The sequence below is a fragment of the Lingula anatina genome, chromosome 1 (genome assembly GCF_051362555.1).
Source record: "Lingula anatina isolate TDL-2025a chromosome 1, LinAna3.0, whole genome shotgun sequence".
NCBI classification, from domain to species: domain Eukaryota; kingdom Metazoa; phylum Brachiopoda; class Lingulata; order Lingulida; family Lingulidae; genus Lingula; species Lingula anatina.
This window is the reverse complement of record NC_141767.1, coordinates 58,741,544-58,757,262: the sequence shown is the minus strand read 5'-3', so window position 1 is coordinate 58,757,262 and position 15,719 is coordinate 58,741,544. Positions and strand designations below refer to the sequence as shown.

Sequence of the window (15,719 nt, the reverse complement as noted above, 5' to 3'; positions counted from 1 at the left end):
TAAACTTAGTTCAAAAGCTCTCAGCAGTCTTACGACTTTTAGAATCCCATGTTACTATTGGTGTCAGCACAGTTTCTGCATTGGTCATTTCCAGAAATGTTTGGGAGAGAAAGCCAACACTAATAGTGTCCTCTTGTTTGGTGAAGACAATGGCATCTCTACCCAGTCTCATGCTGCCCGACTTGAAACCATTGCCATAATGACCTACAGGTTTGTGGCCATTGATTTCTACTTTCTCACAAAAACCAAATCTAAATATAAGAGAAGGAAAAAGACTTATTAATAAAGGAAAATGTTATTTGAAAATTTCCATAAAATCTAACAAGGTTATAAAAGACTTTACTTGTTAGAATCAATTTATGTTATGCATTTTAGACCTGTGTGAACATTTAGTTTTCCCAGGGTGTTTAAACACTACACAAAGTGATAATCTAAATTAGCTCAATTCAAGAGAAGAAAATACGCACGAAAGCATTTTGTGTAATTTGTCAGGATTCATGCCATTTCCATTGTCAGTAAAAATGAGGCAGTCTTTTTGGCTTATTATTCTCTTGTCTATCCGCAACTGTGAGGCATTGCAGTCTGGATCATAAGCATTATCTACGAATAGAAGATGACAAATTCATTTCATGGGGGATTTTAATTACATGTTGCAATTCTAAACTTATGGCATTGAAAACCAATGTAATCTTTTGCTTCCGATTTTCTTTGGCAGCTTAAATAAGACTCCACACAACAAACATATTAGATGGCACTTATACTGTTTTTCAAATCAGCAACTTTCTATTTTAAAATGGATTTGACACACAAAACACACAAGTAAACTTTATTCAAACATTGTGACTGTATTACAGTAAATAATTTTGCATTAATTCTCTTATTCAGTGTACCTATAAGCTCAGCTATAGCTGAAAATATCCAGGTGTGGCTTGTGGAGTTTGCATGTAAAAAACTTGGGCTTGTCTGAAACAATGAACAAAATGGAATTGGCATAGGTTTATCTTATTGTTTATCCCCCCAAATCATATGATGTGAAGCTGTTTTAAATATGATATATTGAACAGGGTCACATCTTTGCCCCACCACATCATCATTCCCCACATCATTACTTCCTCTAGTAAAATTATGATATCACATGCACCAATGGGCACTTCTTTCATTATACTTCCCCATGCCCACCATTACTCCCTCTCATCAAAATAAAATTAAAAATTGATCTTAGGTCCTATCTGCTGAGTTGTTTTATAATGATAATTGAAATCTTTTTGGCACTTTTGGGTCCCAGAAAGGTTATTCTGAAAAAGGTGTTGAATGTCACGTTTTTACCAGGGTGAATCTATCATGTAGAGAAGTATTGATGTGGGGGGGAGGGGGTAAATATACTACATATAAAGTCATGAATTCATCATCAATCACAACCCTATCATTATTTTGTCACAAAAAAACTTGATTAGACTTTATATTTAGGAATAAGATACCTTATCAAATGAATAAACAAAAAGAGGATTATCAATTATTTACAGGTTTAATTTCATGCCATCACCGTAATACATGTATTAAAGGTATTCTATGGATGATTTTTGCACCAAATGTATTTTTCTTTGAGAAAAATAAACAATTTTCTCCTTCTGATAAATCTGAGCACTTGGATTCAACGCTCTCACCATTACAAATATTATGTCTTGTTTCTAAATGAATCATGTCTTCCTCATATTTCACAAGGAAATATCAACATCAAGCACTTACATTTGAGGGGTAATATCACTTATAAAATCTATATTGGGAAAAATAAGTAGTTTTTTTGCTATTTACCAGTATCACATGCATATAAATGGCTTTGGATATATTGTATATTTTATATACAATATATACTAAAAGAACCTGCTAGACTCTAAAGAGAACGTCGTCATGATAATGTCCTGCTTGAAACTATGCTGATATGACTATGCACCATCGATGCACAGATTTGGTGAAGACAACCAAACAAGATGACACTTGAGTCTTGACAGCTAGTACATGTAGTAGCAATGTTACAATACAATACAATAAAATAAAGTTTATTTAATGTCGGAAAGAATGAAAGTACAAACATTTCCTGAGTAGCTATTCACCGACAGAATAAATTAGATAATGATTGACACAATGTTTACTACTACTATTTCTAACTACTTCTATATTGATTGAAATTACAACAGGGTGTTCATTTTTGTTCATTATTTCCTCGATATCCGAATTTATTTCATTCTTCTTGGTTTAAAATTGTCCTTTTTTAAAATGTTAATAACCAGTGTATTTTCTTGCAAACAAAATTCATGCATACATTGTGTGAAAGGAAAACGCAACATTTACCTTTGATAGACGAACCCCGTTCTCCATCGCGATTCCCTCCATAAGGATTATACGCAGGCCTCGACATGAGTGTACATGGGCTTCTGTGGTATCACAAGCGAGGTTAAAATATGGAGAGTTCTCGTCATATAAAATCTTGGTAAATATAAGTTTTACATTTTTAAAATACACAAAATAACTTTTAAGAGTTAATAGCATGCGTTTTATATTTTAAATACTTATTCAAAAGAATTATTTGGCAGATTGCCTATTGTATGACTTTATGACAGATTGTCTATGATTATACAATTCGTCATTGAAACTAAACTTGCAATACATGCGTAGTTCAGTTTGTGACAGGTAGGTTTGGACATGTTGTGGAACTTGTGCTAATGTGCTGTTCTACATTTTACACTGTTCACACTTCACTTGGAGTCGGAGCCCAAATTTTAAAATGAAAGTTGCACCAGTATTCTGATACATTGCCTCACTTGCATGTAAAGCTGCTCAACCAACTCCTTTGTATTACTTATAATTATGAAACTACATTGTACCATGACTATTTTTCTGACCTTTATTTAATTCAGATTAATTATGAAATTGTGCAAAGGGGAAAACAATGAAATGAATACAAAATACCCCCCTCAAAAAATAAATAAATAAATAAAATAAAATACTCAGAAAGATTATATTTTCATTTCTTTTTATTTATTTATTTATTTTAATTATATTTTATAATTCTAAAAGGAAAAATAATCTGGCACAAAGACATGTAGGTCAGATATTAAATTTTGTCATATACTTCAAGAGGAATTTATCTATTAATCTTCTATAGATAAGCCATGCATTTTTTACAGATCTACTGAAGTTATGGGCCGAACTTGGAGACAAAGAAATATGAAGAAACAGAGGCCTGCATCAAAACACTCTGTTAGTTTAAATTATGTATTACTGTTTAAGTGGTTAAAAAGTAACGGTTTTAGGTGTAGGAAACTTCAGCCAGCTGAATTTCATGGTAGGTAGTTTTATATTTAATGCTTTTTTGCCGAATAAAAAATTTTAAAATACCCATGTCTTGACATTTTTTGATAGAATCTCAGACTGAAAAAACCAGGCCATTTTACTTTTTCGGTGAAATGGCAGGTTGAAAGGATTCATGTGCTGGCAGAACTTAAGTGTCAAATTTAATGGACAGATGCAACATAGACTTACAGGATTCATTCTTAAGAACATTCCAAAACCATTCTGATTGGATTTTTTTCTCAGAAGTTATGAAGATTTTTATATTGGCATTTTCAAGGTGAGAATTTCGATTCCCAAGGGTCTGATGTCCTGTGCCTGATGCATTTCCTGTTATCCACAGTAACAGTAGTACATTATAAAAAATGTCGGTGATCATGCCTTAAATCATTATGCAATATTGTACAAAATTTATTTTTAAAAACATATTTTGTACACTATTCAGTATTTTTAGACAGGTTTGATGTCAATGCTTCTATCATGTTTGCGTTTGGTATGTCCTTCCATTAACAGCTTTAATTACTGCCTTGTTTTATATGTTAAACTCCACCTTTTATCATATTTGAAATTCTGCTGTTTAAGCTGTTGAAGGTCTGATTATCCATAATGAGATACATAGCAACTATATGAGTGTAATTCAAGTTTTTTTGAATGTCAGGTTTTCATTGAGATTTGGCTAACAGATTTTTTTTAAAATTCATTTATTCATTTTTTTAGATACTGGAAGAGGTTTGCTGACCTTGAACAGTATCCCGTCTGGAAAATGTATTATTTCACTTCCTGGGAGACTGTTGATTACTTCTCAGACTGTGATGGCAAGTGATCTGGGTGCTGACATACAGAGGTAAGATTCGGTGCTTTTTATTTTTCCTCATTTTAAAAAATTGATATAGATTAATAATATTATTCATTACCTTAGGGAGTTCTTGACATGAATATAAATTAACGATGAGGACTACTAAAACAGTTAACAGGGTGACCCCCCCAAAAAAACAGAACCCATAAAAATTTTAATAAAACCTACAAAGGTCCATCAAATTTTGCTACTGAAATCGCTCTCTCAGGCTAGGGAGTCATCTGATGTGTGGGAGTGGCCCAATCTTGCTGGAAACACTGTCCATCTTGATCTATCCCTCTAAATCGTTCCAGTGATGTCCAAAACTTCCTCAGCACTGCCACATAGCGATTTTAGGAGAGACTGATCAGCAGGAAGTGTGATATTGAGTGAGCACGGCATTCACTGGACTTGAACCTCCCCCAGATTATTTTCTGTGGGGTATCTCAAAGATAAAGTGTACCAGAACAACCCTCATATGATTGGTGAACTGTGGGGAGCAATCACAGCAAATATCAGTGAAATCCCAATGGAGAAATGTGTTTGAGAAATAGACAATTTTTCGCAACACGTGCAAGTGTGTTTCCAATGCCTAGGAAGCCATTTTGAGCATATTTTTAAAAAGAACTTTTATGCAAAGCAACCAAGAAAACTGAAACTTTGGGTAATAATCGTGCACATATTGAAGTGAAAGTCCAGCAAATTTCTTGAAATTTGATGGACCTTTATAGGATTTATTAAAAATTTTATGGTTTTTTTTTTTTTTTTTTTTTTTGGTGGGGGGGGGGGGCACCCTCTATTTACCTCTCAGCCTAGGTTTTGAATGAAAACCTCTCCATAAACATATTTTTTTCCAGATACATACCAAGACTTTCACCTCTACTAGCTCTGTGCATTTACTTAATTAATGAACAGCTGAAAGGAGTGGACTCATTTTGGCATCCTTATATCCAAGTTTTACCCACTGACTTTACCACACCAGTGTACTATTCACAAGAAGAACTTCAGTGGTTGCCAACAAGAGCTAGACAAGCCGCTATGGAACAAATTCAGACAGTTACAAGGCAGTACCTGGAGTTAAAAGAATTTATGTCAAATATTATAAAAAGCCATCAAAAATTGGCAGAAACATTTAGCTATGAACATTTCCGCTGGGCTTGGTGTGTAGTTAATACAAGATCAGTATACATGCTCCAACCTAGATGTCAATTTTTGTCTAATGAAATTGACCACTATGCTTTAGCACCATATCTGGATTTGTTAAACCATTCTGTGGATGCTAAGGTACATGTAGAACATAAAGGATTGTTTGTACTTAGCATCATTTAGCACATTCTGTGCTCAAGCTAACAATATACTTGTCTTGTTATTTGTAATTAGCAGATACATTTCCCAAAGGTAGTTTGCTCTACTTTTTCTGGCTGCAGTAAAAAAAACCCAAAAAAGTTACTAGTTTATTTCATATGATTTTCCTACAATATTTTAATTGATGAATTTCAAATGAATTATGTCTGTATTTTTTCCATCTCATTTATAAAGTTTGTGTGTTCAGATGAGTTACTACTTCTTTCTCCTTGATTCCAGGTAGATGCAGGGTATAATTATGATACAAAACGCTATGAAATCATCACCTGGACTGCATATAGTAAATATCAGCAAGTGTATATTAACTACGGACCACATAATAATACAAGACTGCTGGTTGAGTATGGTTTTGTCTTACCATCAAATTGTCACAATGCTGTTCAGTTTGACTTAGGTTTGTATAAGATAGGCAGGAGAGCTGCATATGGTATTTGATATAAAGTAACAATAGTTCAAAATATTGAAAGATGTTTTGAAGCTTCTGAACTCTCCATATTTCTTCATATTGATTTGTGTTCTGGTACCATCTGTTGAACACAGTGTAAACAAAACCTTGGAAAACCTTAGGAAGGGTTGAAAGTGAAGAAGGAAGACAATTATACTGTTCTTTAAATAAATGTTAAGGTTAAAATTGTATAAGTGATTAGTATATTTTTCATTCTGGATAATGATCAGTAGAGAATATTGAAATCATCAATTTTTTTAATCAAGGATTCCTTGGTTAATGTAATTTATTTTTGCATGTGAGAGTTTTTTGTTTACTAGTTATCACAGACAGTACATTTTTTTTACTTGCAGATCAAATAAAAAGCAATCCTATGTTCAGTTCCATCAACTCCTCTGATAAAAAGTTGGATTTTATTAGAGAACATAAGTTGCAAAGGTGAGGAAGTTGCCATTAGTGGTATAAATTAATTTTCTGACCAGCTAGCATACTGTTTTGCATCAAAACTTTTAGTTCGTTTTATATCATCATCTATTTGAAAGGTTTAAGATTTCACTGTACGTAAGATTAAATGTACAAATATATAATAAGTGTTTCTGTTGAATTTCAGTGACTTATCCTGTTTAGAAGATGGTTTATCATGGAATCTGATTAAAACTTTACAGATCCTTTCTTCCCCAAGTCCATGCTTGTGAGTGAATTGTGTTAGTTGTGCAGTATGTCCATTCTTTTCATTGTGTGAGGTATCTCTGTACTATTTCCCCTTCTCAGTTGCTAATTTGATATGTGAGGAGCCTTTGGGTTATCTATTATCTCCATGTTGAAGAATATCATCACAGAGAGATAAGATATCTATATATTTATCTACATGTCATCTCAAACAAAACAGTGTTATAGTTTGTGTGATGAAATTGCTGACATTGTAGAAACTTAACTGATCAAAATTTAACTGCCTGTGGAGCTGTTTGTGGTTTAGATTATTCATACATGAAAGTGAGTCTAACTTGTACTATGTTGTTAAAGAAGCTGATAACCTAAGTTATGTGAACTTGTGTAACAGCATAGTTGTTCTTACTCTAGGGAAGAATGGAAAAGGATATTATTTGAAGAAAGCACAAATCTGACACTAATAGTTAGGGATTTTGCCATTAGTCTTTTAAATTGGGCCTTGCAGCAGTACCCTACTAAGGTAATGTAAAGAAACCCCCATAGTGTGTGGTCTATTACCTCTGTTCTCTCTGTTAAATGTGATGCTTATTTTGTCTTCATCACATTTTCTTGGTCTGTTCTATATTCATATCTCTACTGTAAATGTTGATCCATGTGTTGTTACTTATATATACTCCTTGTCCTTAGTGGGGTAAACTGTTTTAACATTGCCATAAAATTTAAGTGTCAACTTGATCCAGTCAAGAAGTTAATTTGTGTACGAAAACAGCAATAGGGTTGCCTAAAGGCTTACCCACCAATGAGAGGTTTTACAGGCATTTAAAAAAATGGTTGTCTGCTTCCATTTGTGGGTCACCATAACATTTTTTTTAACCTACGCAAATGAGGACTGAGTCAGACAAATTCATTATTACACAGTATGTTTAATTTTCTCACTCTTTCAATTTTTATGTATTATTATTTTTTTTCTTTTTCCAGGATGAGCAGTGTTGCCCAAATTTTGAACTTTCTTTAAATCAACAGATGTGTATGACACTGACTTTACAGGAAAAAGAAATAATAAATCAAACACTGGATGCTTTACAGTCAGGATGAATGGAACCATTCACATAGAAATCAGAATGTCATATCAGTTTTACAGCTTGTAAGGATTTGAGCAAGCTTGATGTTCGTTGGGATGTTACGATTTGGTACATCTTTGTTTTCAAAGTGAGGTGCATTTTATTTTTGTTACCAAATTAGTCAAAGTACCGACATTCAGAAATGCCACTTATATCTAGATTTCTTAAGATTTTTCATTTGAACTTTATTATTTACAGCAGGGCCGTAGCCTGAGCAAAATGCCAGGGGGGGCAGTAAGCGGATACGAGGGGGCAAAGCCCCCGAGGGGGGAGGGGGTGTCCCCCTACCACGGTGTGGAAAATTCCATTTCCAGGGGGGGCAACTGCCCCCCCTGCCCCCCCGGAGGCTACAGCCCTGTACAGTCAATATAAATGTATTCTGATAATCTTTATCCGTGTGTCTTTGTCGGTGTCTGACACATTTGTTCACCCCATAACTGTCAAACCACCTGGTCATTTCAGTTTCTAAAAAAATGCAGTTAAACTGATTTTATGCACTTTGCTTATTACTTTAATGTTGTATGTCATTTTGTGATAAAGGGAGACATTTCTGTATCATTCTCTGTTTTAGTCACTGGTTGTTGAGAGGAAAAATGGTTAATATTTTAAGTTTCTCAACTTTTAACTTGCCTAAACATCATCGATTATGTTTTAATTTGCTTTAAGTTTGTATGTGTGCCATCTTTGATGTCAACAGTTTTTTCTTATTTTTAATATATATATATTTAAATATTATCCAGATTGTTAGTTATTTTATGTAAAGAGGGGTTCAATTGGTAATTGTATTTGTGAGGACTCTACCAAGTTCCATTAACTTGTGAATGAACAGCTAATAATACAAACAACCCAGAAATTTTGTGTAATTATTTTATTAAAACCAGAATGGTGCCCTCGGTGAAGTAGACACCTTCCCCTAATTACAGACTATGTGGTGAATTCCACACCTTCAGTCAGCATGGATACACCGTTAATTTCTGTTTTAGGCAACTGAGGTGGTAATCTAAGTTGAACAAAAAATTGAATTGTTTACACTGGAATTAACGGGACTATTCCAATTTTTCTCGAATTAGTATTGCACTTCTCTCGCTTTCGTTTGCGGTATTTTCTTACTGGTAAAGTGGAAACCAATACAGCAAAACGTCAGACTTGATGTTAGAATTGCAAACGATGTACGTTGGGAAACATTAGTGGCTGCCCAACAAAACAATCTGTTGGCATAAAAAGGGATATTTTTTAACGTTCCAAAATGTGCCTTTCAAAATCTCTTGACGTAAAAAGGGCCCTTTTTAAACGTTCTAAAATGTGCGCGCAACAGGCCTACCAACTTATCCACCATAATGCTTATCATAACTATGACATTACCATTTTTTCATGGTATGTCAGAACATGATATCGCCACAAACACTGATCGGTTTTGTGTTCACTATGAAGCATTTTTAAAGCCTAGGAAACGAACAAAAGCAACCAAAATCCATTAAATCCATTGTGCCATTTCAGAAAGATCAAAGCAAATACTCACTGGCATATCCGCATACTTTTGCACTCTAATATCGAAGTGATTCTGAACTTCATAATTTATTTCTGTTCAGATTTAGATCTATCCTCTAGTACTTTCCAAGGGTCTGATTTTCATTAGGGATTTAACCACATTTACGTCGGCCCACTCCATTCTTCCAGGTCCCTTACCGTGGGGCAGATTTATATTGCCGCCGCAATTTCCAAACCACCATCCCCCTCTATAGAGACCGGCACAGCTCCCATAATACCACGAATCATAATCCTTGTCCAAGGTGGAGAATTCCAGGCCATCGTACGGTTCTAGCCCATCTTTGTAGTTGGTGTCGGATAGGGTTCCAACAGAGATACGGAAGTGGTTTGCCTCGTCTTCTATCTTAAAATTGTCGTATTCGGCATAGTACCACTTTCCGAACGACGCCTGAGCTTCCACACGTAATTTCATTGGCCGTGCGGCGGTCAACATGTGCATGGCTTCCAGACCAATCCAGTATTCACCAGAAACGTTTCCAAAACCAGCAAGGTAGTCGCCATAGTCTCTGAAACAGAAATAAAAATTAAAATGCATGTACCATTCCGGAAAAAGGCATCATTCCTAGGCCCGTCCAAGGCACAGAAGCAAATTTACGTAGTGGCGTCCGGTTCATTCAGGTTCATTCGTTCTCCGAAAAAGATGTTTCGGCTTCACACGGAGAGGAGGATCTGTGTTTTGTAGGGTAGAGGTTTAATTCATTCAGAAGAAATTTCATGCAGACTACGTATATATAATGAAAAAAGTTCCATATGCAACGCACAAATTACCTGTAAAAGTCTACTTTTCCTTCAAATCGTCTTTGTAGTACAGTCCACCCCGAATCGCAGTAAGCTACGAATCCATATTGGGAATCCTCCGGCTGTAATGTGTATATGCCAGGTTTTTTCATTCCCTGGTCAAATGCAGATTGGCAGTCTGTAACGTTAAGGTGAAAGCAGACGGTCATTAATTTTAAAAAATGTTCTTGGGAAGGAGAATTTAATTTTTTAACAGAATGAAAAAAAACTCAGCGGGACCGAAACTGAGTGCGGTTTCATATACGATACATTATTTCTGCAAAGTGATTCAAAGAATTTTAATTTTCTGGTATTTTTCTGGCAGACAAAAGTCCAACCGCCGCCTCCTGTATGTGTGTTTGTAATACAGTGTAATTGTTTCCTTTTGCCATAGAAATTAGAGTCAGACTGGACTTTTGTATGCGCGTATAAACCCCTGAATCCCATCAAGTGCATGGATATCAAAATTAATAAAACATGTTTTGAATTTTAACTGCCCATCTGATTTGGCATCCAGCGGTGAAAGAACGGATCGTAGTTAGACTTGCTGACACGCATTTCTTTCTCTGTGAAACTGTTCACACAGGCATCATGTCTCAGTAAAACTGCTAATGGCAACCCCCATTGCATAGGAACATTTTTTCTCACAACCGCGCCATAAGACTAAACCGAACGTGCCAAAAGGCAGTGAAATGGTGATACAGCATTTGTTTGTGAACGGTTTACTTTCAGGTTGAATCATACAGGATGCTTTTTGTGCTTTGTTGGCAACAGTTGCGTCTCGTGTATTCCCGCCCGCATCGAATGTCGGCTGTAAGAGCTAATTTGCCAAAAATTAATTTGGGCGGGGATTGGAGACCAACATAATCTTACATGAAGTTTGAATTGATTGAGGCAGACTGGTAATTTTATCGACAAAACAAACATCTATATTTTACAATTAGATATCGTTTACGTGATTTGATCAAACCTGTCATAACACTTTTACGTTAACCACTAATTCTCAAACCGGCAAGAAACGGGATTTTCCCCTCCATAATGAAAATTCATCTAACTTGGTTGCATTTGGAACATCTCCCATTACTGTAACGAACGGCTTCCGTTTTTCCAGACTCCGCCCTACCTGTCCTAATTGCAATGTTACCACCAAAAACATTTGGCAGCTGGCTTCACACCTCTGTCCTACTGTCAAGACTTGTTTTAATTATACATTCACTGCGCCGAATTTAGGTTGAAATGCCATTTACCCACTAATATGTGGACACTTCGTCGTGTCTTACCAACATCAAAAGCTAAAAGATCTTATCCGAGCTTTCTTTTAATTCAGCACACTTTTCAATGGTAGAACCGAAATTTATATGTCTTTCACAACAGTCATGTTTTGTTTCTGACAGATGCTATCAAGGTGAAGTGTCCAAAATAGAAAAGGTAGGCAGAGGCCAAGACGAAGGGAAGTTGGTTCACATTTGAGAATATCTAAAATGACTTTTTAACATATATGGTTACAAAAAAATCTGCACTATTTCCGCTGTTTTGAGCATAGAATAACAAAGGAAGTGTTGAATTGGTGGGGATATCAACAGAATCTGAATATACAATAGAAGCAACTAGTACATTTAGAGATGGTGGTTCGTATGCTTTCTTCAGATTATGTCTATAAACTACAGTATGTGGGCGTAAATATTGCAATCTCGTCTCAACAATGATTAAAAGGTCAGGTGGATCTAAAGTTCTGATGTATAACGTCTTTCACTTGAATTGTAATTCAATTTTTGCCCATCATACAGTTTAAAAAGAAAAATATTCAAAATTTAAACAAGTTACGATTGGGAGGAGACACTTATTCGACATCTGTCTATGCATAGTCTGTTCTTTTAAAAAAAAGTGGCTCCATTAGATGCAACAGGACTCAGATGTCGTGTTTGCAAGGTTTGGAGGACCTGGCATTTTGTGCAACCTTGAAATTGCTGAGTGTTTTGATTTCTTAGAATGTTTTTAAGTTTAAAATGTCATTGATATGGCAACTGTTACGAATCTGTCACAAAATAACAACACGTCGTTATATGCGTAACCCCCTTCTACCCTGATATCATTTAGGTGAACTGTTACCATGCATAGGCCTACGCGATCTGCTGAAAGATTTTACTGAATTTTTCCGTGCTTTTTTACCGTCTAACAATTGTAAATTTGTACCGTGTTGATACCCATTTAAATTCCTTTAAATGACATCACTTGAATACTATTGAGGACTCCTCCCTTTCTTCATAACATATCCAATGCTTAGAAAGATTTTTTAAAAGGCGATATTTTGAAAAATGAGAAGTGGTCTGAAGCCGTTTCAGTGAAAACTGTTCATGGGCCGAATAGAAACAGGGCTCGAATCAGATTCACATTAGCAGGTGCGATACAAACTGTGTAAATCATGAAACAAACCGCATAAGAGACAGTTACTGCTTTAAAAAAGGCGTTTTGAACGGAATAGGCGTGTGCTTGCAACCCCTCGGCGTTCTCCCTCTGAAATCTCCTAGTGATCCCCGAGATAGCGGCTAGCACGGTCAACATACAGGTTGATTAATCGAGGGACAAAACTGGCTTTCATGCCTCGTGCAAATGTTGCACTCAAAGCCATGATTTAGTCGAAAAGGTACTTAATGCAGCCTTAATTGAGAGCGCGTTCAGATGCAGCATTGGCCAAAAAAGCTGATCCACTAACACTTAAGAACTAACAGCCTTCATTAAATGCACACAGGTTGAGGAAAATGTCCGTTCAAGTAAAAAAAAAAACTGAAGTTTGGTAGCGAAGTAATTTTTGCAATGTTTTCCCATCTGATTTTAACTAATGACAAATTTTCCTTAAAGAATTCCTGGGAGCCTACTACCATGAAAATGTTCTCAATTAAGTAAAGTGTGTTGTGTATTATCCAGAATGTCTGGAAACGTGACAGCAATCAATCCACCAGAGTAAGTTTATAACCCCTGTTAGAGAAATGGCTAAACTTTTATAAATTAGATTTGTCTGGCACAACACTTTTTGTTGGCTGTACAAACCAAAATCGACGGAGAGCGCTTGTAGTCCTGATCACCTCAAATAGAGGACTTGTTTACAGCTTCAGGAATTTAACAATAATGCTTTTAATATGTTGAGATGAAAGCTGGTTGGGAACCATCTCCATCAAAAGAAATTTATTTTAAAATCATTAAGAACAATCAGTTACTTAACGAGTTTCCGTGTGCGTGTTGCTCAGGAATGATTTGTTCCATTGTTGGGCTTTTTCAAAAGAAAGCTACATGCTTTGTTTTCACCCATTTTCTCCTCGGATAATATAAAATCCGTTCAGAAACTATTCCTACGAGATGTGGCTACCAGTAATTTAATATGATACAAATAATTAAGCAGGGTAAGAAAATAATAAAATTACTTTCCTTTTAAATTTTCAACTTTCTGACATCCCAGTTTCATAATATGAAATCTAATGTAATATTGACTGTTCTGGCGTATACATGAGCAAAGACACAAAAACTTGTCTGCGGATTGTCTTATTTAATGACTGTATTCAACACTTACCCAAGAACGAAAAATATCCTTGGCATTGGTTCATAGTGAAGTCTCTCATACAAAACAAAGTCAGTTCATTACCTATCCGCACTATTACTGATATACTTACAGAAAAGTAGAAAAAGACATTACGTGGTTACGTAGGCGCCAAACCAGACAGCCATTCAGACTGATCTAACTTTTGGCTTTTGAGTGCGTGGTAAAATTGTAAAAGTATACAGCAAAAACACTTATTTGACAGATGTTATCGAATGCGTCTGAATTTTTCTCTTTCTAACAGACGTTCAATCCAACGTTCTTTTTCCAGCCAAACTGTAAATTGGGGGAACATTCACTGGGTTTTATGACGTTGAAACAGATGGTGAATTTTTTGTTCCGTGTTGGTGGAAGTTCAAGGGGTGGGGAACGGTTATAAGAAAGTACTTGATCATTAGTGATATGCCTCGGTGATGTATGCAGGGCTTGACCTTAAATTAAGTCTGATAACTGACCGCAAACTCTGGACTGTAACTTGTAAATAGTTAAAGAGTTAAAACAGCTCACCTCCTTTGATTGTATCCGGAAAGATTTCCCTGATCGGATCGATTCCCTCTGGTTTGAACAAGGGTTTGAAGTTTGGCATACTAATGGCCTCCTTCCATCTGTCTGTCTGTTCTTTTACCTCTGCCAGGAGCGAGGCGAGTTGATCATAGGACCGCTTAACGCTATTTATTTCCAGGCGCAGATTTTCATTGTCTTCTTTAAATCTAGAAAATGTAACCTAGATTGTCATTTTTTCTTTGTCTTTTCTTATCTTTCGCGTAGAATCATTAACCAAAGCAAGAAGCAATTTGTGGTCAGTTGTTATTCCTACTTAAAGGACATTTAACTGTTTTTAACAAATGATATCTCAAAATGTAGGCATTGTCTCAAAAGGTTTGAAATTACTCGACACAAACAACCCTATTAACTTTTCTCCTTTAAAACGTCATGAAATTGTTGGTGCTTAACAACCCTCAAATCGTCAGTGTCGAATATATGGTCACTTGGGCGAAGGAATAACTGAAAAGAGCTAATTAATGTGGTACTTACCTCTCATTCTGCTGTTCCAACGTTTGAATAGCTTGTTCCAGTTCCTGGGATTCACACTGGGGCTTGAGTTCTCGCCCGGGGATATTAAATGTAAAACTGCACTGGTCAATTTTGGGCTTATTATCAAGGTAAGACTGGGTGGCAACAACTGGTAGAAGAAGAAGAAAAAACAGACAAATTGCTGCCATTCTTACTAGTGAAATCACATTAAGTTTAAGCAACCCCGTTCGACCCAACTACCTCGGCCTACAGCTCCCTGCACGACAAACTCACTGTGGCGCAGCGTTCTCAGTTTATGTTGACATGAATTTCCGACTGAGCGGCGAAGTGTAATACTATCTCGAACAGCGTACGCGTTTCATTTTCTCAAGTAGTTCATATATCCAAGAGCTGTAATATTATATACAACAGGTCTGTCCATTCGTCATGGGCGTGAAACCCAGCTGGGCGTACGGCACTATACATTGAGCTGACTGAATTTACATGACACGTGTTGCATATATAGACTTTCGCTGCATTTTCAACAGACTAAGATTGAATCATTTCCATGTCTGGATGCATGTAAAAAGGGTTGCATGTATATAGATAATACAATCCATCTACCAACCGTTTCATTTACGAAGGATGGCAAGATATTTATTGAAATATATTCATCCTTCAAACACAAGAAAATAAAAGGGAGGAATTGAATAAAAGTAACCTGATTTTTTTTCAAACAAAAAATAAAGTACAATTAAAGCAGTGTTTATTTAGCGCATAACAAAGAGTTAAACAATATGCAGCCCATCAATGAGAGTTGTACGCTTAAATATCCTTCACCGCTGTGCTTCTACTGCTGAAACGGGTAAATCCAATAAAGATGTCTGCGGCTGTAAAGAGGGATATCCGCACACCTTGTTTTTACGCCTTGCGCTCAACTTTCAATTAAACTGACTCCTGCACGTGACACTTCTTCACGATCACGGGGAGTCATCACTAATTACT

The 15,719-nt window shown here is 35.9% G+C and overlaps 3 protein-coding genes across 4 annotated transcripts in view; 1 reads left to right on the top strand and 2 right to left on the bottom strand.

Annotated features, from left to right (window-relative positions):
• Positions 1–2,476, bottom strand: part of LOC106166405 (MORC family CW-type zinc finger protein 3) — a 41,572-nt gene extending 39,096 nt beyond the window's left edge. For both annotated transcript variants that reach the window (XM_013544963.2, XM_013544964.2), the window contains exons 1-4: positions 2,350–2,476; positions 891–963; positions 468–600; positions 34–251 (exon numbers count right to left, since the gene is read on the bottom strand). In XM_013544963.2, the coding sequence (XP_013400417.2) occupies positions 34–251; positions 468–600; positions 891–963; positions 2,350–2,391 (466 nt within the window). In that variant the 5' untranslated portion in view covers positions 2,392–2,476. The remainder of the gene's footprint in view (positions 1–33; positions 252–467; positions 601–890; positions 964–2,349) is intronic.
• Positions 2,477–2,678: 202 nt separating this feature from the next.
• Positions 2,679–8,636, top strand: LOC106166378 (SET domain-containing protein 4). Its single transcript, XM_087001194.1, has 10 exons — positions 2,679–2,688; positions 3,186–3,343; positions 3,629–3,715; positions 4,066–4,192; positions 5,041–5,467; positions 5,768–5,942; positions 6,347–6,431; positions 6,604–6,684; positions 7,074–7,182; positions 7,641–8,636. Exons 2-10 carry the CDS (start codon positions 3,199–3,201, stop codon positions 7,755–7,757), a joined length of 1,353 nt encoding a protein of 450 aa, XP_086857320.1. The 5' UTR covers positions 2,679–2,688; positions 3,186–3,198; the 3' UTR covers positions 7,758–8,636.
• On the bottom strand, positions 8,637–15,131 carry LOC106166379 (microfibril-associated glycoprotein 4). The gene is made up of 4 exons (XM_013544918.2): positions 14,736–15,131; positions 14,208–14,410; positions 10,100–10,247; positions 8,637–9,837 (listed from the first exon to the last, which is right to left on the bottom strand). The coding sequence occupies exons 1-4, from the start codon at positions 14,921–14,923 to the stop codon at positions 9,381–9,383; spliced, it is 996 nt and encodes a 331-aa protein (XP_013400372.1). The 5' UTR covers positions 14,924–15,131; the 3' UTR covers positions 8,637–9,380.
• Between the last annotated feature and the right edge of the window lie 588 nt (positions 15,132–15,719).